This window comes from Pezoporus wallicus, unplaced genomic scaffold, assembly GCF_028554395.1.
Source record: "Pezoporus wallicus isolate ANWC-B61680 ecotype Strahan unplaced genomic scaffold, APGP_CSIRO_Pwel_v1 contig_6155, whole genome shotgun sequence".
Lineage (NCBI taxonomy): Eukaryota > Metazoa > Chordata > Aves > Psittaciformes > Psittacidae > Pezoporus > Pezoporus wallicus.
The window spans coordinates 2,817,907-2,840,361 of NW_026637610.1; the positions used below are offsets into that span (position 1 = coordinate 2,817,907).

At 42.7% G+C, this 22,455-nt stretch overlaps 1 protein-coding gene across 3 annotated transcripts; it reads right to left on the reverse strand.

Moving 5' to 3' along the window:
* Positions 1-1,372: 1,372 nt before the first annotated feature.
* TMEM114 (transmembrane protein 114) lies at positions 1,373-21,220 on the reverse strand. Of its 3 annotated transcripts, XM_057406648.1 has the most exons (5): positions 21,007-21,220; positions 20,010-20,090; positions 10,992-11,129; positions 8,129-8,368; positions 1,373-2,309 (listed from the first exon to the last, which is right to left on the reverse strand). In XM_057406648.1, exons 1-4 carry the CDS (start codon positions 21,188-21,190, stop codon positions 8,136-8,138), a joined length of 636 nt encoding a protein of 211 aa, XP_057262631.1. In that variant the 5' UTR covers positions 21,191-21,220; the 3' UTR covers positions 1,373-2,309; positions 8,129-8,135. The 3 variants fall into 3 exon arrangements, with proteins under 3 accessions (XP_057262631.1, XP_057262630.1, XP_057262632.1); XM_057406647.1 differs by lacking the exon at positions 1,373-2,309 and having other exon boundaries at positions 7,778-8,368; XM_057406649.1 differs by lacking the exons at positions 1,373-2,309; positions 10,992-11,129 and having other exon boundaries at positions 7,778-8,368.
* Positions 21,221-22,455: the final 1,235 nt, after the last annotated feature.

Consider the following 22,455-nt stretch of genomic DNA (forward strand, 5'->3'; position numbering starts at 1 on the left):
AGTTGACTCAGATTTCTTTAGATTTTGTTTTCAGTTTTAAATAGCTGAGATCACTGGATTTCATTTGCAAAACAATACAAAATAAGTAATAAAATTGGAGGCCTAGATTACTTGAGATCCCAAAGCGTCAATCAAGCTTGGGAAAATCTAAGTCTCTTGGATCTGTCTTGTGGGCCAGTTCCAGTTTCCCTTAACAGCTTCAGTAGGCAGGCACTCCATGCTTTGCTGTGGTCACCTTAGTGGGGAGGTTCTGGGTAGATTTTGGCTCTCCTCTGCTGCTGACCAACTAGGCATATACAGAGCATGTCCTTTTGGATCTCCCTCCTGCCATCCTTTCAGATTTGGGAGAAGGAAATTACAAATCACATGTGTCTGCATAGGGTCAGTCAGGTTGTACTGGGTTTGCTTGGCAAGGCTGGAGGGAGAGGGGACACAAGGGTGGCTTCTGTGAGAAGCTGCTTGAAACTTCCCCACATGTCCCACAGAGCCAGTGCCAGCCAGATCCAAGACAGACCCTCCACTGGCCAAGGCCGAGCCCATCAGTGACAGTGGCGGTGCCTCTGGGATAATATATTTAAGAAGAGGAAAAAGTGTGCAGGAGCTATTGCAGCTGGGAGAGATGAGTGAGAATATGAGAGCAACAGCTCTGCAGACACCAAGGTCAGTGAAGAAGGAGGAGGAGGTGCTCCAATCGCAAAAGCAGACCATGGTAACCCAGGCTGTCTCCTGCAGCCCATGAAAGTCTATGGTGGAGCAGATACCCACCTGCAACCCATAGAGGTCTACGTTGAAGCAGATATCCACCTGCAGCCCACAGAGGTCCATAGTGGAGGAGATATCCACCTGCCGCCTATGGAGGACCCCATGCAGGAGCAGGGGGATGCCTGAAGGAGGCTGTGACCCCATCAGAATCCTGCTCTGGAGTAGGCTCTTGGCAGGACCTGTGGCCCTGTGGAGAGAGGAGCCCACACTGGAGCAGGTTTGCTGCAGGACTTGTGACCCTGCAGGGGACCCACACTGGAGCAGTCTGTTCCTGAAGGACTGCACCCATGGAAGGGACACATGCTGGGGTAGTTCATGAAAAACTGCAGCCTGTGGGAAGGACTCACGTTGGAGAAGTTCATAGAGGACTGTCTCCTATGTGAGGGACCCCACGCTGGAGCAGAGGAAGAGTGTGAGGAGCCCTTTCCTGAGGAAAAAGGAATGGCAGAAGAAACATGTGATAAACTGACTACAACCTCCATTCCCCATTCCCCTGTGCCACTGGTGGGGGAGGAGGTAGAGAAAATCTGCATTGAAGTTCAGCCTGGGAAGAAAGAAGGGCTGGGGAGCAGTGTTTTTAAGATTTGGTTTTATTTCTCATTATCTGCTGACTTGATTGACCCACAACACAGGTCTATGGGCTTTGGACCAGTGATCAACAAATACATGGAGCTATTTTAACTGAAGCTGTGCCAGAACCAACAATGTCCTCTTGCTCTTCAGAGGCAGGTAATTCTCACCTACTCCCACAGGAGCTCCCACAGCACAGACCCAGACTAAATCCTTGTGGTTTCATGTCCACATTATATTCACCAGCATCTCCTCTAAATGTGTGCCATTTCTGCACTTTTTTCATCCTCAAGGATCCCTTTGACCTCCCCCATCCCTCTCTGCCACCCCTTGAGGAATTCTTTGAATTCGTGACTAGTATTGTCCAGTAGCTCTGTGTACTCTAACCATTCAAACAGTACTGCTTGCTCAGTACATATGTTTTTCTTCAATTTAAATGAAGCCAATTGCCTATGAGTTTGCAATTCACTAGAAAATAATGGCAACAGTCAGTGTCTTCATCTCAGTAACACATTTTGGGGAAAACACAGCAAAGAACTGGGTATAAAATAAACATTAGCTTCACCAAGAGGAAGATTATAATGTCACTTGTACCAAATTACATGAGGTCCTTTCCAGGATGTCTTCTCTTTCTAGCATAATTCTTCAAAATGTTCAAAGCTAATTTGACTATTCCAGACCATCTTTTTTAATTTGTATTCAGGCCAAATTTCAGAGAAATTCAGGGGTTATACAAATATTCAGGAGCAGATGACACTCTTTATTACCACTGTACCAGATCTTGCAGGAAGTCAGAATTAGAAGTTTAGGAAAGCCATGGAAATGAGAATTGCTCTAATTCAATAACAAATTCATTGGCTTTCTAAATTAGATTTGATCACGTGACTATTTTATATTGTAGCCGCATAAATATCTTATAAATACCTACCACATGTGACACAGGCACTTCAAAAGCACATGCAAACTGTACAATAGATCTGCAAAAAAAGTTAAAGAAAAATATATATCTTGGATCTTCCATGTCTTAGTAAATAATTCCCAGCTCTGAGAAGTCATTTTATTTAATTTTACAACATTCAAAACCACTGGAAAATAACACCTGTAATAAATATTCAAAAAATAACTCAGATGGTATTTTACTGTTACAGTTTTCAGTAACATCCAAGTAACACCATACAAATTGCATTATAAATAGCTTCACCAGCACCAAAATATAGAAATATCACATTTTACATAATTCACTTCAGCACATAGAATTTAGGATACAAAGGATTTTTTTCTTACTCTTCTTACAGCTCTGATTTGATACGCTTTAACTTGTAAAATGACTCAATTACACAGTCTCAGCACAAGGCAAAATGGAAGATACGCAAAAACCAATGTGGGAGCAGGTGAGAATTACAAAATTGTACTGTCTACTCACAGAATTTCTACTGCTCAGTCTATTCAGGACTTGCTTCATCCCGATAACAAGCAAGGTGTGCCAACTAAGGTCTTGGACTGAGATTCAGAAACTCTGGTTTCAAGTGACCTTGGACAGTTTTTCTGCCTCTGTTCTCCATTCACAGCATGGCACTAATAATGTTTCCTTATATCTCCAGAGACTGTAAGGCCTCAGAAGCGCCCTGCCACTATCTTTTTGTAAAGTAATTGGTACTGTGTGAGTAAGATTAAGAGCTGAGCTCCATAAGAGTAAATGTGCAAACTTTAACACAAGACACAATGATGAAATTGTTCTGATATTTAACAGAGGTAGGTAAATGATGCCCTTTGCGCTACTGGGAAAAGCACAAGGGACTTGCCCAGTGACACAGTGTGCCTTGCTGACACGGCTCTTGAGCCACAGTCGTGAACAGCGATATGCTGAAGTCCTCCAGAAATACATGGTCTAACAGAAATGTAGCGGAGCTGTTAACACATCCAAGTCTTTATTGAAAGCCATAGCAGGCAGGGGAAAAATTCTTCCTTAACTTCAGTAGGCAGTGAAGTAAATTTTGTCTTAAACACTTATTACCCAGAGGAAAAACTCATTAAGAAAACCCAGACTTCTTGGCAGCTAAGATGAAAACACAGGTATTCTGTGTTTCCAGTTTATGCCAAAAGTTTTCAGCACAAGTTAAGCATATTCTAGCACAAAGCATGTGAACAAATTTCATTAAAAAGAAGCACTGTCAAAATTGCTACATAAAAAGTGGGAAATGCATCAGATTCGTCTTCTGCACTACAGAACTGAAAAAGCAGGCAGTAATAAGCTGAAACTGGTTAAGTGTATAGCCTGAGCAACTGAAAGACTGTGGCTGGCTAAGTAGGTACTTAAAACATCTGGAAAAGAACCTGTATCTTTCTCTTGCAGTACATTCCCCACTGCACTACACTTGAGAATTTCACCATCATAGTCACTACTACATGGCTTTCTGGGTTGCAAGCACACACTGCCAGTTCATGTTGAGCTTCTTGTCAACCAGCACCACCAAGTCCTTCCCCTCAGGGCTGCTCTCAATCCATTCTCCACCCAGTCTGTAGTTGTGCTTGGAATTGCCCAGCCCACATGCAGGACCTTGCACTTGGTCTTCTTGGACTCCATGAGGTTTGCACGGTCCCACCTCTTGAGCATGTCCAGGTCCCTCTGGATCCCATCCTTACCCTCCAGTGTATTGAAAACACCATGCAGCTTGGTGTTGTCAGCAAATTTACTGAGGGTGCCTCAAGATCACACTCTCTACCACAAGGTAGCCATCTCAAAGCACCTCTGCTGGTAGAAACTGCCAACATGCCTGGAATCCTACAATGCACACTTATCAGGACTCTCAGAAATGTAACCAAAAGCTAAGTGAGCCGTGCATACCAGCCTGTCCCTTAATTCGCACCCACAGACTTTCCACTTGGTCCTCATCTGCCCCTGGACAGAACTCAATGCACTCTTCAATACCCTCTAACCAGCTTCAGAGAAGTAACCAAAAGCTAAGTGAGCCGTGCATACTGGCCTACAAGGTATAGCTGGTTAGAGGGTCTGGTAATGGGATGGCTGGTTAGTGGGTCTGGAGCGCAAGTGGTGTTTGCCTCCATACCTGTTACAAGCAAGGGCAAAGAGATAAATAGGAAGAGACTGCAGATTAATGTATGGCTATGGGACTGGTGCCAAAGGCAGGGGTTTGGGTTTTTCAATCATGGGCTGCTATATGAGACACCTGGTTTGCTGGTGGCAGGTGGGATACACCAGACCCAGAGGGGGAGAAGGTTTTTGGGGCAGGAGTTAGCAGGGCTCATTGACAGGGCTTTAAACTAGATATGAAGGGAGAAGGGGAGATAACTGGGCCTGTTAGGGACAAGCCCAAGAGAAACACGCTAGGGCCTGAAGGAGGGTGGACTAGGGAGGACTCTCAATCTGTTGTTTCATTTGAGGGAAAGGAGAGTTGTTTAGACCCTGTCCCGCAGGGGAAAAAGGGTACCAGGGCAAGAGTTAGCAGAGCTCAGTCACAGAGCTTTAGGTTAGATTCAAAGTGCAAGGGGGTTGTAGCTGGGTTTGAACTAGTGGGGCATTGTTCTAGTATGAATGAAGACCAGAAGGCCTCCCGCCTCCCAAGGGTGCCACTAGGGTGCTCTGCTCGCTCCCTGAGATGCCTGTGCACCAATGCACACAGCATGGGGAATGAACAGGAGGAGTTAGAAGTCTGTGTGCGGTCTAAAGGTTATGACCTGGTGGCAATTACAGAGACATGGTGGGACAGCTCACATGACTGGAATGTGGTCATGGACGGCTATGTCCTTTTTAGGAAAGATAGGTCAGCAAAGTGAGGTGGTGGAGTCGCTCTTTATGTGAGAGAGAGACTAGAATGTATTGAGTTCTGTCCAGGGACAGATGAGGACCAAGTGGGTGCGAATTAAGGGATAGGCTGGTAGGGGTGGCACAGTTGTGGGGGTCTATTATAGACCTCCTGATCAGGACAAAGGAGTTGATGAGGCTTTCTACAGGCAACTGAAAGCAGCCTCACGACTACATGCCTTGGTCCTTATGGGGGATTTTAACTACCCTGATATTTGCTGGAAGACTTACACAGCCAGTTATTCACAGTCTAGGAGGTTCCTCCAGTGCATTGATGATAACTTCTTAATGCAAATGGTGGACGAACCAACTAGGAGAGGAGCACTGCTGGATCTGGTACTCACCAACAAGGAGGGTCTGGTTGAAGCGGTGATGGTCAATGGCAGCCTGGGCTGCAGTGACCATGAGATGGTGGAGTTTAGGATCCTGCGTGGGAGGAATAGAATACCTAGCAAGGCCACATTTCTGGATTTCCGAAGGGCAAAATTTGGCCTCTTCAATCAATTGCTAAGGGAAGTATCATGGCAAAGGGTACTAGGTGGTAAAGGGGCTCAAGATAGTTGGTCAGCATTCAAGGACCACTTCTTCAAAGCTCAGGATCAGTGTCCCAGTGAGTAGGAAGTCAAGTAGGGGAGCCAGAAGACCAGCATAGTTAAACAAGGAACTGCTGGGCAAACTCATATGGAAAAAGAGAATCTATGGATTATGGAAGGAGGGGCTGGGCACTTGGGAGGAATATAGGACAGCTGTTAGAGGATGTAGGGAAGCAATTAGGACAGCTAAGGCCTCCTTGGAACTTAATCTGGCAAGTCGGGTCAAGGACAATAGAAAGGCCTTCTTCAAATACATAGCGAATAAAACTAACACAAGAAGCAGTATAGGCCCGCGGCTGAATGAGGTGGGTGCCCTGGAGACAGAGGATATAAAGAAGGCAGAGGTGTTGAATGCCTTCTTTGCCTCTGTCTTTACTCCTGCAGACTCTCCCCGGGGGACCCAGATTCCTATAGCCCTGGAAGCAGTCAGGATAAAGGAGGAGTTTGCTTTGGTAGATGAGGATTGGGTTAGGGATCAGTTAAGTAATCTGGACATCTATAAATCAATGGGTTCGGATGGAATACACCCGCGGGTGCTGAGGGAGCTGACAGAGGTCATTGCTGAGCCACTCTCCATCATCTTTGGTAAGTCGTGGGAAACAGGTGAGGTGCCTGAGGATTGGAGGATGGCAAATGTCACGCCGGTCTATAAGAAGGGCAAGAAGGAGGACCTGGGTAATTATAGACCAGTCAGCCTTACCTCCATCCCTGGAAAGGTGATGGAACAACTTATTCTTGACACCATCTCTAGGCATATCAAGGATGAGGGGGTCATTAAGAGCAGCCAACATGGCTTTACCAAGGGGAAGTCATGTTTGACCAACCTTATAGCCTTCTATGAGCAAGTAACTAGGTGGATGGATGATGGTAGAGCGGTAGATGTGGTTTTTCTTGATTTCAGTAAGGCATTTGATACTGTCTCTCACAGCATCCTCATAGATAAGCTAAGGAAGTGTGGGCTTGATGATCAGGTAGTGAGGTGGATCAAGAACTGGGTGGAAGGAAGAAGGCAGAGAGTTGTGGTCAATGGGGCAGAATCTAGCTGGAGGTCTGTGACTAGTGGAGTCCATCAGGGGTCGGTGCTGGGACCAGTGCTGCTTAATATTTTCATCAACGACCTGGATGAGGGAACTGAATGTACCCTCAGCAAGTTTGCTGATGATACTAAACTGGGAGGAGTGGCTGACACACCAGGGGGTTGTGTTGCCATTCAGTGAGACCTGGACAGGCTGGAGAGTTGGGCGCAGAGGAACTTGATGAAATTCAACAAGGGCAAGTGTAGAGTCTTGCATCTGGGGAAGAACCCCATGTACCAGTACAGGCTGGGGGCTGACCTGCTGGACAGTAGTGAAGGGGAAAGGGACCTGGGGGTCCTGGTGGATAGGAGGATGACCATGAGCCAGCAATGTGCCCTTGTGGCCAAGAAGGCTAATGGCATCCTAGGGTGCATTAGAAAGGGTGTGGTTAGTAGGTCAAGAGAGGTTCTTCTCCCCCTCTACTCTGCCTTGGTGAGGCCGCATCTGGAATAGTGTGTCCAGTTCTGGGCCCCACAGTTCAAGAAGGACATGGAATTGCTTGAAAGAGTCCAGCGCAGAGCTACAAAGATGACTAAGGGAATGGAAGATCTCTCTTATGAGGAGAGGCTGAGGGAGCTGGGTCTCTTTAGCTTGGAGGAGACTGAGGGGTGACCTCATCAATGTTTACAAATATGTAAAGGGTGAGTGTCAGGATGATGGAGCTAGGTTTTTTTCAGTGATGTCCAGTGATAGGACAAGGGGCAATGGGTGTAAACTGGAGCATAGGAGGTTCCATGTGAACATCAGGAAAAATTTCTTTACTGTGAGAGTGACAGATCACTGGAACAGGTTGCCCAGGGGGTTGTGGAGTCTCCTACTTTGGAGATATTCAAGGCCCGCCTGGACAAGTTCCTGTGTGATGTACTCTAGGTTACCCTGCTCTTGCAGGGGGGTTGGACTAGATGATCTTTTGAAGTCCCTTCCAACCCTTAGGATTCTGTGATTCTGTACTCTGAGGCACTTCACTGGGACAGCTGAAAGGAGAAAAGAAAGCAAGATATCTGCCTGTTCTAAGCAATGGTTTGAGATGCCGTATTTGCTGACAGATGAAACTATTTTGGAGATGCTAACACTGCAATGTATTTTCTTCTAAAGTCATAAGAGTTTCCTTATTGACAACACTTCGTATGTTTTACTGATTTATCAGAATCTTTGTTTTTTGTAGCTAACTGTGAGGAAAAAGGTTTATGGCAGCTGACAAGAAACTCAGTCACAGCCTTGCCAATTTTATTACCCCTAGTGACCAGATGGACCAAGCAATCCACACTTCTAGGCTCTGTGGCGTTCTGATGCTGCAATGATACCTGTTGCTCATAACACCTGTTCACGTCGTTGTTTCAGACCCACAACTCTTGCTGCCAGGAGAAACACAGCCCCAGTGAGCACTTCTGCGACAAAGGAGATCCAGACTAGTGCCAGTGACCAGCCAAACCTGATGTCAATTTCTACCAGGAGATCCTTACTCCTCAGGAGGCAGACAGCTTCTTTGAAGGCAGCAGCTGAATATGCAATATAAACACTGATCCCAGTAAGTGTAACAAGAGCTGGGAAAGAAAAGCATATTCAGCTAGTTAGCATCCACTGCAGAAATTAAAAACAATTAACTGGGTATCTCCTAGGGCTTCTTTGTCAATCCTTTCTATCTACCCAAGCTAGGTAACTAGCTAGCCTGTTTAGCTCTGAAATCTATCTGAGGCTGTTTTCTGGGGATGAGTGAGGGGGAAGTAAAGCGACAGTTATTTCTGTCCACTGAGTTTAACGTGTTCTCAGTGTTAAATACTGAATCAAAATGTGTAACAGCAAGCCTCCCACAATAAAAATATAGTCATGTGTTTTACAGATATCTAATGCATGTACATTTCCAGACTGTATTATAAAGCATCCTGATTTCTCATTGCTGTGCACCACGTGCAGTTATGTACTTCCACGCAAGAAAGCCCAGAGATTGCCTCTGGAGACAGAGATTGTCGCATTTCAGGTCAGTGATCTGAATTTACGATGTTTTCTAATTTTGGGTATCACAAGTTCTGAGTGTTTAATGTACATGTGTCTGTCTTTACTGTCTCCTCCCACCAAGTGTTGTGGAGTCATGACTATTAATCACTTCCAAATAATTGAGCAAAAGACATCCTTGGAGCAGACTAAAAATAAGTTAATAAAGCCAGATGTTTTCAGAATGAAAGCACTGTAGAGAAACTAGCAAACTTAGGGAATAGCACATCTAGCACAGGTACATGCTACATCCTGGGCCTGGCACCTATGTTACTCAAAGGACATACGTTAACGAAAGTCACAACTTTACTGGATCAGTGGCAGGCAACGTGATAGAAATGCCCTGGATTAAAGGACCGTAGCCAGGGCAAAATAGATCCTGGAATACTTGTAGGACAAGATAGTGTCTTATCTGATTCTGAGATAAATTTTGGTCTAGCTTTTTGCTAAATCACAGTGTAAGTCTAGACGAGTTTGCATTTTTGGCAGAAAGACAAGTTTGAGTAGAGGCAAACCAAGACAGAAGAGTATTGGGTTATCCAACAGTCAAAATTCATACTCATATTACTGTTTTTAACCATGCTGTGGTGACTGTACCTTATTCTAGTCCTCTGCAAGGGTGAGGGGAGAAATCACTTTATACCTTTTGCCAGCAGAAATGGAAATGACTGTTTTGTTGACATTTTCAACAAGGTATGCCAAGGTCTGTGATCCCCTTAAATGTGGCTGCATTTCAACAAAATGGGGAAGCAAAATGAATGTCCTGGGGTGTGGAACAGTTCTGGTACTTTGGAAAAACCGCAGGTTTCTGAAATTGCAGCATAAAATATTTCTTTCTGCTGAGATAACTATCTAATCAATACTGAACTTTGTGAACTAGAATATCCTACACAACTGTGCATACCTGTTACATGCATCAAGCCTCAGTGCAGTTGAAAGAGCTGAGCAATACCACCTGAGCAGGAAGAGGGTCTGGTGTCACATCAAAGTGCCCCCTGCAGTCACTCTGTTTATGCTGTCCTGGGAAACAGCACTAGCTGCAACTTGAAAACATGTTCAAGCGCTCCTCTCTTACTACCGTCTTTGTGTTTCCTTTCCCCCTTTGCAACCCCAAGGGTGCTAGAAAGGCATAGTACTCCACTCCTCAGCAGGGTAATCATGCTTTGCACTTCATGGCTTTTCATTTTTCACTTACTATTTGGAGTAGTTTCCAAACAGCCTAAGCCTTTTTAGTGAATACAGCTTTCTGATGTTCTAAGGAAATAGAGCTTACTTTTTCTTTTTGAAGAAGAAAAGCATAATGGAAGATGGTTGGTCTTTGTAAGAGCATTTCAGACTAAAAGGTCATTCAAGACTTTGAGACAGCAGCATTTGCTTTCAGCAATCTCTTAGCATTCTTTTCTTAGAAACAGGGATTGTATGATCAGGTTGCGAGGGCCAATACCGAGGATCCCCTTTTCTGCTGGGGAAAATTTCTGTTTAAGTTACATCGTGAAACAGTACTGAAAATCTATTTGGAGAAGAAAAGGGAAGTGGATTTAAGCCCAGTTTTTCTACTTTGACAGAACATTTTTAATTTCATAAAGGAATTGGTTTTGGTTACAGCAAAAATAATAGAACACAAAATGTAAAAGAATTTTAGCAGCTTCAGATTGAAATGTTACACTCCAACTAAAATAACTCTTTGGGGTTTCCTTTTGTGACCCGAAGTCTGGGGACTCCTCTCTAGTTCAAAGCTGGCACTGAATCTGACCCAGAAATGCCTACCAAGGCCCTTTTGAGGGTCAAGTACCTTTGAAAAATGTCAGTTTTCTTAATAGTTTTAAGATCTGTGCAAGTCTATCGAACCCTATGCTTTACTAATTACAAAGTCACTCCTCCATTACTCCATTACCATGTCTGTGGAGAATTTGGGTACTGAGCTGAGAAGGTATTGTATCTTCTGTGTCCACAAGGATATATGATTGTATGTGATTATTTGTTTTTCCTGACTCTGAGTGGCAGCTTTCTATTCCAGAACCCTGTCAGGAGCTGAGCAGACCAAGTAAATGAACACCAGCATTATTCTGAAAGTAAATTCTTGCTTAGCTTTTTTTCCCAGGAAGACAAAGCGATGTTTCCCAGATAAAATGTCTTCTTATTTAAAACAGTAAAGACAGGAGTCTGATATAGTACCTCCAAAAAGAAAGAGCAGTCCTGTCATTAGAAGTAGTAGGTAGGCCCTGGCAATAATACTGATGAATCCAGTCATTCCTCCAAAAATCATCAATATCAGGCTGAGAGGCATCAGGATGACAAATGTTCCGTGCATATCTGAAGAAAAATTAAGAATTTTAGTATTTTATTATGGTATCATTGGATGTAGTAATAATTATTGAGTGCAGAGCCCCTGAAAGGATCAAAGCCTTATTCTGTGCTGCAAAAACAAGGAGGTGGACAATCTCTTGGGTTTTCAGTTAGCAGGACAAATAAATGGTATGGAGAAAAAGGTAAGATACAGAGTGAGCCTTTCACAGGACCACAGGCCTGCGTTTCAAAGAGAGACCACAAATATAAAGGATATGCCTACATGGATATATTTAGGCAATTAAACTGTTCCCAGATATTAAACCTAGCTGGATAACAGAAGATGCATTGCATATCAGGTAGTAACTGACAGCCTTAATAAAAAGTAGCCCTGGCTATCTGAATCATACAGAGCACAGTGAGTGGCATTGTTCTCTTCTGTGTGGGTAGTGAGATCCAGCATATATTTTGGTTAAACACTTTCTTTTCTGTCACGTGTCCTCTGCTGAACGGATCTAGCAAATTGTTGACCTTTTCCTTTGTTGAAGCTGACCATCAACTAGAGGTAAATTTCCCCATCCAGCTCTGATTCTATGTCTGTCATTGTTTTCTACAGCAGCTTCACTAAGTACATTAACCTATTCTCATTGCTTCCTCTCATGCTAAATGTTTTACATTAATCTTTCTTGATCGCTACAACATTTTAATAGCTGTGTAAACAGAGGGCTGCTATGTATTTTTTCATATCACACCACTTTTTCCATCATAAACCATCTTTGTGTCATTGCTCTCTCTCATGCAATCCATCAACAATGTTCAACCCAACCTTTTCTAGAATAATAACAAAAAAGTAATTTCAACTTCCAGAACAATTTATTTCATACCAGAATGAAGTGCAGAGTCATGGAGAAAGGAAAACTTAAAATCCATTTGATGAAGGGCTCTAGGCTTTGCTGTCTCATTTAATTTCACAGAGGACAATACACCATTACCTGGCTCCCAAGGAAAAGGAGCCAGTTAAGAGATCACAGTTTGTGTGTGATCAGATTATCAATTTTTTAAGTCACTGTAACTGCCCACTGAATTGGAGATACTGCACCTGCCATGGCTAAGGATCCAGCTTGTCCTCTTCAATAACATTATAAGGCTCAAGCACATACATATCTCTGTCCAGCTGTAGAACCTGGGAAGGTTAGGAAGAGCCTTCACAGGATCAAGGCAGATGCTATTAATTTCTTTACTTGGGTGGAATGTGGCTTCAAGACATAATGATTTGTTTTGTGTAGTACAGAACATGCTCACAAGGAAAAATGTGGCAATTGACAAAGTTTCCATTTACGCTTATGCTGATATTATATTCTCATATTTAGTCCCATATATGCCCACATCAGTATCAGCTGATGCTTAGGAAGCATGAATTCAGCATTCTGCATTGAAGGGAGCACTTTCTTTGCTTCTAAATCTGAGGATACTCCCTTCAGCAAAACTGGCCACAGCTGCTGTTGCTGGCTAAGAAACCCAAACCCATAGCAATTCTCAGAAACTAGAAGTCAAATCAACCTTCAGCTGCGTATAAACCAGTATGTTGAAACTGCTTGCAAATCTTAGTTGAATACCAAGAGGAGAAATAGCCATGAAACTTAGTTCAGAAGTGGTTGTCAGGGATTAGATGAGACCTGATATGACAGTATAGAGATGTGGCACACAATCTAGTTCTCATATTCTAGAGAGGCAGCAGAACCAGGATAGTCTTTGGCCTCGTTTTTGCTTCCTGTGGGTATTAGGTCTGATTTTGCTTCCCCAGCATTTTCACATCTATGTGTCCTCTTAGATTTTGTCTTGCAAGTAAGAGGTGAAAAGGGCTTGCAGGAAGGTAGGAGGGTGTAAAATCTGATGCAATTAACATTTTAAAAATATGAATGGTGCAACTCCGTCCTCAGACCTGGCTTTGCTGGGTGGGAAGAAATATAAACAAGGTCATCACTGGGCCTGTGCTTTGTGATTTGCCAGGTGTTCCTCACTAATCAAAGTTGCTGCTAAGAAACTATTCCTCAGGATATTAACTCTAACAGTTGCTGTTTCTCTTACTTTCCTTTTCATGGTGTCATTTCAGCTACTGCAGCTAGGATACCTTAGCCAGGACAAGTGTGGATGAAGGAAATAAAGCTCTGAATGTAACGTTTTGAAGCAAAGGGAAAACAACACCGTATCAGGCTGTTCTCCTGGGGAGTGTTATAGATTGTGTTAATGATCTGTGACAACTGCATGCAATATCAGAATAACTCTGATTTGTATGCCCTCATCAGTGGAAATCAAGGTTTCAGTGATATCTCAGCTGAAACCCACAGATCCCACTGTGACCAGAGCCTTGCTTTTCCTACACACTGCTGGGATCACATTTCTCATGAATCACCTGCAGCTTTTTAAAAATGAAACATTTAATGGATTGAATTTGGTTCAACAGCACTTGTATCACCTCCAGTGTTCTAGTTCAATACCTAATAGCCATTGGTCCTTCTATGAAATCTGCAACTGTCTGGGAAACTTATTCTAAAATGCTGCCATGGAAACCACTCAGGAATCTGAATTCATGCCGTCTGGCGTATGATATTATGCTTAATTAGAGGGACAGAATTAGTTTATAGAAGAACATGACTTAAAATATCTTTACTGTGTTTCTGTCTTCAATAATCATCTGTGAAAGAAGTTAAAACATTAATTTTGCAGTCATTTTAATGTTTCTTAGTTTGTGTTGAAACACATATATGATGAATTATCCATATTACTGAATTCATTTTGATTCAATTAATCTAGTATTAAAAAAATAACAGCCTAAGTATTTTGCACAAGAAGAGGTATATGCACTTGCCTAGAAAACAGAATTAGTTTCCCACATCTCAATGCCCGAGTTCCCACTCAGTCCAACAAGAAAGATCCTGTAGTTTAATCTTGACAATACTGAAACAAACTGACGAACATTTACAAAACTTTTTTTTTGTAGAAACAATACTTAAATTGCTTGATCTGAATTAATAAAGTTTTACACCAGCTAGCCAAAGCTTTTTTACTACAGGCCTGACCAAATGTCTGTATGAATGACATCTGCAGTGTGTGTCCAGATTTGGCAGACAATTCTAAATTATCACCCAACACAGCTGTTGATGAGTGCTTTGTAACAGAAATCTGTGGAATGAACGAGAAAACGTGAATGGTGTCAAAAGTAATCAACTGCAGCTCTAGCAGTTTTGTTAATCATCTCCTGCTAGTATGCTGGAGCTTGTTTCAGACTAACTTTGGATCTGTTTGCACAGCTTACAGCAAACAGTCTTCAGACATCTAAAATAGTCACCTCATCAGAAATACTCCACAGCCAGCAGCTCTGAAGAGCTTAATTAAGGACTTGTTTGTTTGCCCCAACAGCAACTAAATAGCCAGTTAGAAAGACAAAAGCCTCTATCTGAAACAGAAAGCTGGTAGTAGCTAAAACCAGTGGGACGGCTCTGGAAAGACTTGGTGAAGTCAGGAAGAAACAGTGCAATGAGAAAGCCTGACCTGCTTGCAAGGAAAGAAGGAACTTAGAGAAATAGTGAGCAACAGAGAAGAACTGCTGTCTGTGGCTAAATGTGGGCTTGAACCCAATGGACACAGATGCTTGGATTCCCTCCTCTTCAGTAGAGAAAAGATGATGGTGGAGGAGAGCTCACAGGGTTAGGGTATTCCAAGATAAGTAGCTAAGCTTTAGACTTGTGTTACATGTTTTGGCTTTATGCTTGTCTCATGCAAGAAGTCTGAGCTAAACTGGAAGGCAAACTGCAGACGGCAGAAATAAAATGATGCTGCACTTGGTACAGGTGGACATTGATGAAAACCTTCGATACTAGGAACGGGTAGAATGATAAACATAAGTGATGCATTGTGGTTCACATTCTATTGCTACGGCAGCAAAGAATTTGAAAATGAGAATATTCATCAGAAGTTGTCACTCATTAGGTCTTGGATGCAGTGATGCTAAAGTTATCTTGGATTTCTATGTCTATTTATTGTAATATCTACTGCAAGCACTGAAGCAAGTGCTCCCTGGAACCTCTTTGAAGGAAGAGCAACCACTGTTGCTCTGAAACAAAATAGATCTGTTTAGGTATGCACCTACCATAAAAGTAAGTTAGAATTTCTATGTACATCATTTGGGTCTTATTTCACCCAGTCTCTGAACTAGCTCTTGACGGCTACTCCAGCCCTAGCTGTTTCCTTCTAATTACTTTAAACCAAAAGGAAAAAATACAAAAAACTGTGAATCCCTCATGAAAAATGTAATGGCAGTCAAAGGCATTCTGGGATTATATAATTATAAGCATGTAAATTGGTAAAAGTTAAGCAGGATCATAAAGAGTGGGGAGAAGTGTGAAAGCAGCTGGTTGGTGACTGTTACAAGGTCTACATGATGTAAGGAAATCCAGCCTTGTTTAACTGCACTATTAAACTAATTTTATTGAGGAAGAAAGCAAGGCAGCTGTAACACTGTAATAACTAAGGCATCAGGAACTGCCCCTACTGCAAAGACTGTTTCCCTTCAGGAAGCACCAGCTTGTCTGCAGCCTCAGAGTTCCAGCTACACTGATGTCTAAAAGGGAAAAATTAAAACACTTTGGGCAAAAGAATTTAAGCAGTTGTGCATGGGCAGCTGCACACTTTTTGGTTTTGTAACAAGACAAACATTTTCTTCTAGCCATATATAAGCAGAAACCACATCCATTAACTGATCATCTCTGGAGGTCTCAGGAGTGGAGTACTAAAAATGACTTGTAACAGGAAATCATTCACCAGCCATGATGTTCATGTTACTAACAAAAAAAACAGGGTTGCCAGTGGTTGTCAGCTTTGTGGCAATTTGGTTTTAAACTCTAAAGGGTTGGGGGGGAAGGCACACACACACAAAAAAAAAAAAACCCTCCTCATGTTAACAAATTTCATTGTGCTTTAAGAAAACCTTAGCTGCTGTTCAGAACATAGAAAGAAGTAATTTTCCTATTACCAAGCAGGGGTCACTGTCCTGCCGTAACAGACACAAAGGAACAGGTTACTTGGGTTTCCAAAAAGTCAAGCTCATAGAATGGTTTTGACAGGATACATTAGTATGCAGCAACCACATTACTTTCTTCTTTTGACAACTCGTCTATCCTGCAGGAAGCACTAAGTCCAAGAGTATAAACTGATTTTAATTAGAAACACTTCAAAATTGTTCATTTTGCAGGGATTACACTCGGGCTGTCTTTAGGTAAATCTATATTGGTATTTACTTCTTATTAACAATACAGACTTTGGTAAATGAAAAATATTTATATTACATAAATGCCCCAAGAGTAACCTTCCCAGTTGGGCTTTGGGTTTGATTTGTTGGGGCGTGGGGGTTTTGGTTGGTTGGTTTGTTTTGGGGTTTTGGGGGGTTGGTTTTTGGTTTTGATTTTATTTCCTTTTTTAAGAATTTTTTTTTTTTAAATCTGCAACTCTTAAGGCAGATTTTTTTAGTTGATTAAAAACTGCCATTCCTTCTATGCACCAATTTCCCTCTCTCTGGACATGATGCTCAACATTTAGATGCCTGAGGAAAATGGCAAAGCTGCTCAGAACTCCTAGTGCAGCTTCCTCTGAAGTCAGAGTGACATCCTTCTTCTACCATGTAGCAAGAGATTGAATTCAGCTCATCATGGAAAGAAGTTGCTCTTTCTGCTTGTCTCTCGTGGCTGGCACAGGAGAATGAATGGCAAGACAAGATATCCAAGGTGTCTTTTGACAACAGATTTCAGTTTTAAAGGTGACTTTCAGAGGACTATCTTTAATCCTAGTACTTTAATACTAGCTCTTTAATCCCCAAGAGACCTTAATAACTGTCTAAATGGTGAAAAGTGACACTTTTATTTTAATACTGCATGGGACAGAGTAAAATGTACATTTCTAGAAAAAAGAATTTTTTTTAAATGTGGAATTTTCAGAAGAGCTGGTGGTAGGCAGGCAGGTGGTGTATTGTGATGATTTAATCAAATTTAAACCATGCCATCATGTGATCTTTAGTAGGAAAATACTTTTTATGCTCTGGGTTTGAGGGTACACACCATATGTTCAGATGGAGGGAATGGCAAAAAAGAAATACAAGCTTAAAGTACAGGAGAAGGCACGTGTTTGATCCATTAGAGAAACTGCTGAGGAGTACTCTTGTGATGTGAAAAATACATTGCACTCTCAGGCTTAACAAGACCTAGGTTGATTGCCTGAGTAGTATTGCTGGCAGCACAGAACTTTCATTTGTACACCCTTCTTTTCTTTAGCTTGCCAGTAGCTCTACTTGAAGTCTGCAATAAGCCTAAAAGGAATCTGCTGGGGATGAATAGGAGAGAGATTGGAAATGGGGAGGGAGAGAACGTGAAGGCTTTTCATTCTCTAATGAAAGGTTTGTCTTCTGGCACTGACTAGCACTTCTCTTTCCACTTAGACCCAGCTCTTTGCACTCAGATACAGACTTTCTCCCATCTTTTTGGCACTTTTGCCTAATTAAGACATGCCAGGAAGAGTATGGGAACTCTGAAGAATGGGGGACAGGATTCTCAATGTGTTACTTAAGCACCTGTGTTAGGAGACAACCCTCCTACATCTTTTTAGGAATAATCAGCATGAAGCATGTTTAATGGTGCCAGAGCTCCTGAAATTCAGCCTGCCAATTTAGCAGTGAGAAATATGGGTGTACAGAGGGACAGAATGAGATTCATTCCACATGAATATGCCTCATAGACACCTGCACAGGCACACACAGAGAAGAAAAGTCATTTCTTAAAGTAACCGATTAAAGTTGTGCGATTAGCCAGTTTGCCCCATACAGCAACACATGAACAAATTACTGTAACTACACTGAAATCCACGATTTCAGAATTGTCCTCTAAAGTTCTAGTTATCTAGTGTTGTAGATGAAGATGAAGGTTTGCCCTATCTGCCAAAATACAATTCAGTGAGCACAGTCAGAAATTAGTTAAGAAAAAAGTGTAAGGCTGAAGTAGAAGGCAATATCTCAGTACTTAAACTTAGATGTCATTTAGATCACGATTCTCTAGAAGTACTGTCGTGGCACTTGCTATGTTCAGCTGCTATTGCTATGAGTCTGTAGCCTCACGACACTGAAACTGCATTGAAGCTGAGCATCCAAGTATCAAGAAGTTCACTCTGTAGGGCATTCAAATCAAACCTTAAGTTCTTTCAGTTAAAGTATCTCTGATTTCTCATCATTTTTATGCAGACTATGCCTACTTATAGTAAAATCTGGAAGTGTCTTTGCAGACCTGAAGTCTTTGTCCAGGAGCCTAAAAATAGTACTTGATGTAAAAGCAAGAGATAAACAAATTCTCTGAGGCTCTGAAGAGTCTGTAAACATAGCTATGAATCCAATTTTTACTCATATTCACTATTTTCTTACATTTCATGACTACCAAAGAGCTGTCCTTTGTTTCCAAGCCAACATAATTTTTATAACCAGAAAAGCTCTGTACAGTCTTTGCTTTTGTTTTTGCAGAATTCAGCTTTCATTGAAGAGTCATAATCTAAAATCTCCTCCCCTGAGGAAAATTACAGATATGAACACAACTTTTGAAATGCTAATAATTTTATCCTGAATTTTTATACTATCTCCAACATAACAGCTGAGATGCCCACACTTAAAACATGATCAGTCTTGCTACTTCCAATTAACGTTAAACCCTCAGAGACTTAAGTGATCCTGCAGACAATCATTTTCAGTGATCCTCACAGTTTTCAGCAACATGAAGCAGCTAAGGCCCTCTGTCTTAAGCAAGGAAGATTAAAGAAATGGCACCTTTCAATTTGAAAGCACAGAGAGACAATCTGCTCCTGAGCCTTGAACCTGTCAATATGCGTGTACGACTGTGAAGTAGCCCACCAGGATCTTACTCCTACTTTACCTTTCCAGTTGCTGTTGCAGCACAGCTACATTAACATCAGTACCTCACTGGCTTACTTTGTTACACATACTGCCCTTCTAGCTCTCATCTTCAGAAGCTATTCCAAGAGACTAAAGACACTCTAAGCCTCTCTGAAGGATTGCTCAGGGAAATGGCTGGCTTTGAGGGAAAGAGTACCATTTTAAGACACAGAACAAACGCATATATTCTGCTTGCAAGGGGAAAACAGAGTCAGCGAGGAGAGTGAAGTAAGCAAAAAGTAAGAGTGCAAGTGCATACACAAGCATGTATGAGCGAAGCATTGTGCAGAATATGAGTCAAAGAACATAAATCAAATTTTTGGACAAGCCTAGAAATATTTGTAAATCTTTAGTTTGGACTTTGTGAAAACATTCTGACATTTACAAATGAATCTAGAGAAAAAGGAGTAAATATCAACCAATGCAGTTAGAAACTTTATGTTTTTGAACACAATGTTCTTCCAAGCCTTTGAACACTGCTTTTAGTCATCTATTTCTTTCCTTAAAATTCCCACATACTTCAAATTTTCTTCAGTGTAAGTAATCACACTGAAAGGGTAGGTAAGTGACTGTCTGAAAGATTTGTTCAAATGTGTGCTTAAGCATTTTCAGTGATCAAACTCTTTTGGGGGGATTTTGAACATTTTTGCCTTTCATTTATGGTAATTTTGCACCTTCCTGAGCCATTCCAGACAGAAACAACTTGCTCCTGGGGAAGAATTTAGCTGAACTTGACATCGACTAGATGGCTATTTTAACAGTAACAACATTTAAATACCACATGCGGTGACAGATATCGTAGAGAAGCAGAAGGAAAACACTACCTCAAAGAACTGCCTCTCTGAATCAGAAATGGGACCTTGTAACGGGCCAAACAGGGAGGGAAGGGTGGATGGAAATGTAGAATTAATATAGAAGTTACTCACATAAAAGCTGTCTGTGTGAACCAGTGATGTTTGCATTCTCTTGCCAGAAAGGGTTTATCAAAGGATAACATTCATTCCTCACTAACAGAGAAGGGAAAAAAACAATGAGAAAAATTAACGCCATAATATCTTATTGCAATATTTCCTCTATTTTTGTGTGTATACATTTGCTCCACAGTAACAGAGAAGGGGAAAAAAAATGAGGAAAAAATTACACTTTATCTTCTTGCAATGTATGGGGTTTTTGCACATACATATACTTCATATAAAATTATCTGTTCTAAAAAAAGTCATTCCTAGGTAGGGAAGGGAAGGAGGGGATTTTCAGCACTCAGCATTGGCCAGCTTCTGACCCCATGGGGCCTGACACTGAAGTCAAGATGGAAAATCTGCTAATTTCAGTGGGGCTAGGGGTACAGCAAAGGGAAGAAGTCCTTTAACCTGCACCCTCTCCTCTTCTCCACTGCAAATAACATCCTTTCTTGCCCTGATGAACATTACTTCTTGTTTTCAATGGAGGAATCAAAACCCAAAGAATATGCCCGGCATACAAACTAAACTAAATGGGGAAAATCCTGTCATATCCACATAAGGCTAATGGATCTATCATTAAAATCCAGAGCACTGAAACACCAAGCAAGACCAAATGCAGTATAATCACTTGGTGAACTTGGTAAATCTTCAGACACTTACCTTTAGTTAGCATAGGATTAAGTTAATTACATTATTTGCAGATACACAACTAATATTATTAACTCATATAATTTATATTCATAGTACTTGTTTATATAAATTATATATTACCATTATTTCAATTAATATTCTATATGTTGTTACTTTTTTGATGGCTTTCACCCAGAGCTTTCGCCCCTTAATCCCCCCCTCCCCCGAGTAAGACACAAAAGATCTCTCTTTCCTTCTAAATGGTTCACGCTTATTAAGTAAGTTTGGATTAAAAGTTAACGCAAACGCGGGGCGCCCCGCGCCGCTCACTCACCGCGGCAGGTCCGCCACAGGCCCGAGTGGGAGCTGAGGGCGTCCGTGCCGTTGAGGGACGTCTCCAGCTTGGAGGCATCGATGATGTACCAGAAGTCGGTCGCGATGGCCACCACGAGGAAGACGAAGCTTGACGCTCCCACCAGGGCCACGAGGAGGGACAGGCGGCCCAAGCTCAGCTTCATGCTGCAGCCTCACCGGCACCGGCCGCTCGCGCAGCCACGGCGGGTCCCGCCGCCCGCCCCGAGCCCAGCCCAGCCCAGCCCCGCCCCGCCCGAGCGGCGGGACGCGCAATGGCCCGTCGCTGCTCGCCTGTCGCCGGGCGGAGCGGCGAGCCCTCAATGATCCGGCTTCAGCCCCGGCTCCGCACCGCGACCGGGTCGAGACCGTACCCTGCTCCCGACCTGACCCGGCCCGGCCCCAGCCGCCAGCCCCGGGCGCTGTCCCGGCTCTGTCCCCGCGGGTGTGCGAAGGAATGTGTGTGGGAACGGGGGGCAGCCCTGCGCTCCGCGGCACGGACAGGGCAGCCCTAGACGAGAAGGCTCCTAGAAAGCGATACCTGATAGGACACGCGGGGAGGGCGGTATCCCAACAGCTCATCCAGCTTCGGAACTTTTGGATGGTCTCACCTCAGAAGCTTCCTTATTCCAAACACCGGTGTCCCTGAGGAGAGGAGGGTGCAGAAGCCAAGGTCTGGGAAGCAGTAACCGTGCTGGTGTTCTTGCAGCCTGTTGTCTGTATTTAGAAGACTTCCTCTGTTCTTTGCCTTCCAGATGCCGACCTCAAAGGACAGATCTAATTTGAAAGGTGGTGTGAGTGGAGACAGTCGTGTGGCAATTGCTGCCTGAAGCAGTGATGTCTGTACCCTGCTCGGGATCATTTTCCTGTCAGAATCACCACTGATAGAGAGAAGGATACAAGCAGCATTACCGTCTTCCAAAAACTTCAGAAGGAAGGCAGGCAGTTTCCAATGACATATGCATGATCGCCTAAGCCACATTTCACCTAGCCTCTTGCTTATCTTCAGCCCACTGAAATCTGTTGGATAACAAGGTAATTTGCAGAAGCACAACCTTGTTTTTAAATCTGCAGAGCATTTACTATGGAGTTTTACTGCGTCACTTCGCTTGCATGAAGATACAGTGCAGGTAGGGTCAATAGGGCATCCTGTTTTTCTTACTTGTAATTCACTTCAGCCCTTCCAGAGAATTGCTAAGTAACTCCTAGTCATTAAAAAAAAAAGCATTCTCGTTTATTTTCTAGCATGGACACAGGGCAGGATGTGTGACATCATTACCCATCCATGACAACAAGCTATTGTGAACCAGTAGGGTTTCAGCAGTAGGATCAGTTAAAAGGAAAATACTCTTTGAGAGAGCATTTACTTAAACACAGTAATCATCAGCACTACAGACCACATTTTGTTCTGCAAAAGGTACTTTTGCTGGGA

Excerpts from the sequence above, each read along its gene's own strand:
- TMEM114 (XM_057406648.1), bottom strand. The coding sequence starts at position 21,190 with ATGAAGCTGAGCTTGGGCCGCCTGTCCCTCCTCGTGGCCCTGGTGGGA. Across the intron at positions 20,091-21,006 it reads CCTGTGGCGGACCTGCCGCG|TGAGGAATGAATGTTATCCT; the intron begins GTGAGTGAGCGG and ends CTTCTCTGTTAG. Across the intron at positions 8,369-10,991 it reads ACTGCTCTTTCTTTTTGGAG|CTCTTGTTACACTTACTGGG; the intron begins GTACTATATCAG and ends TTTCTTTCCCAG.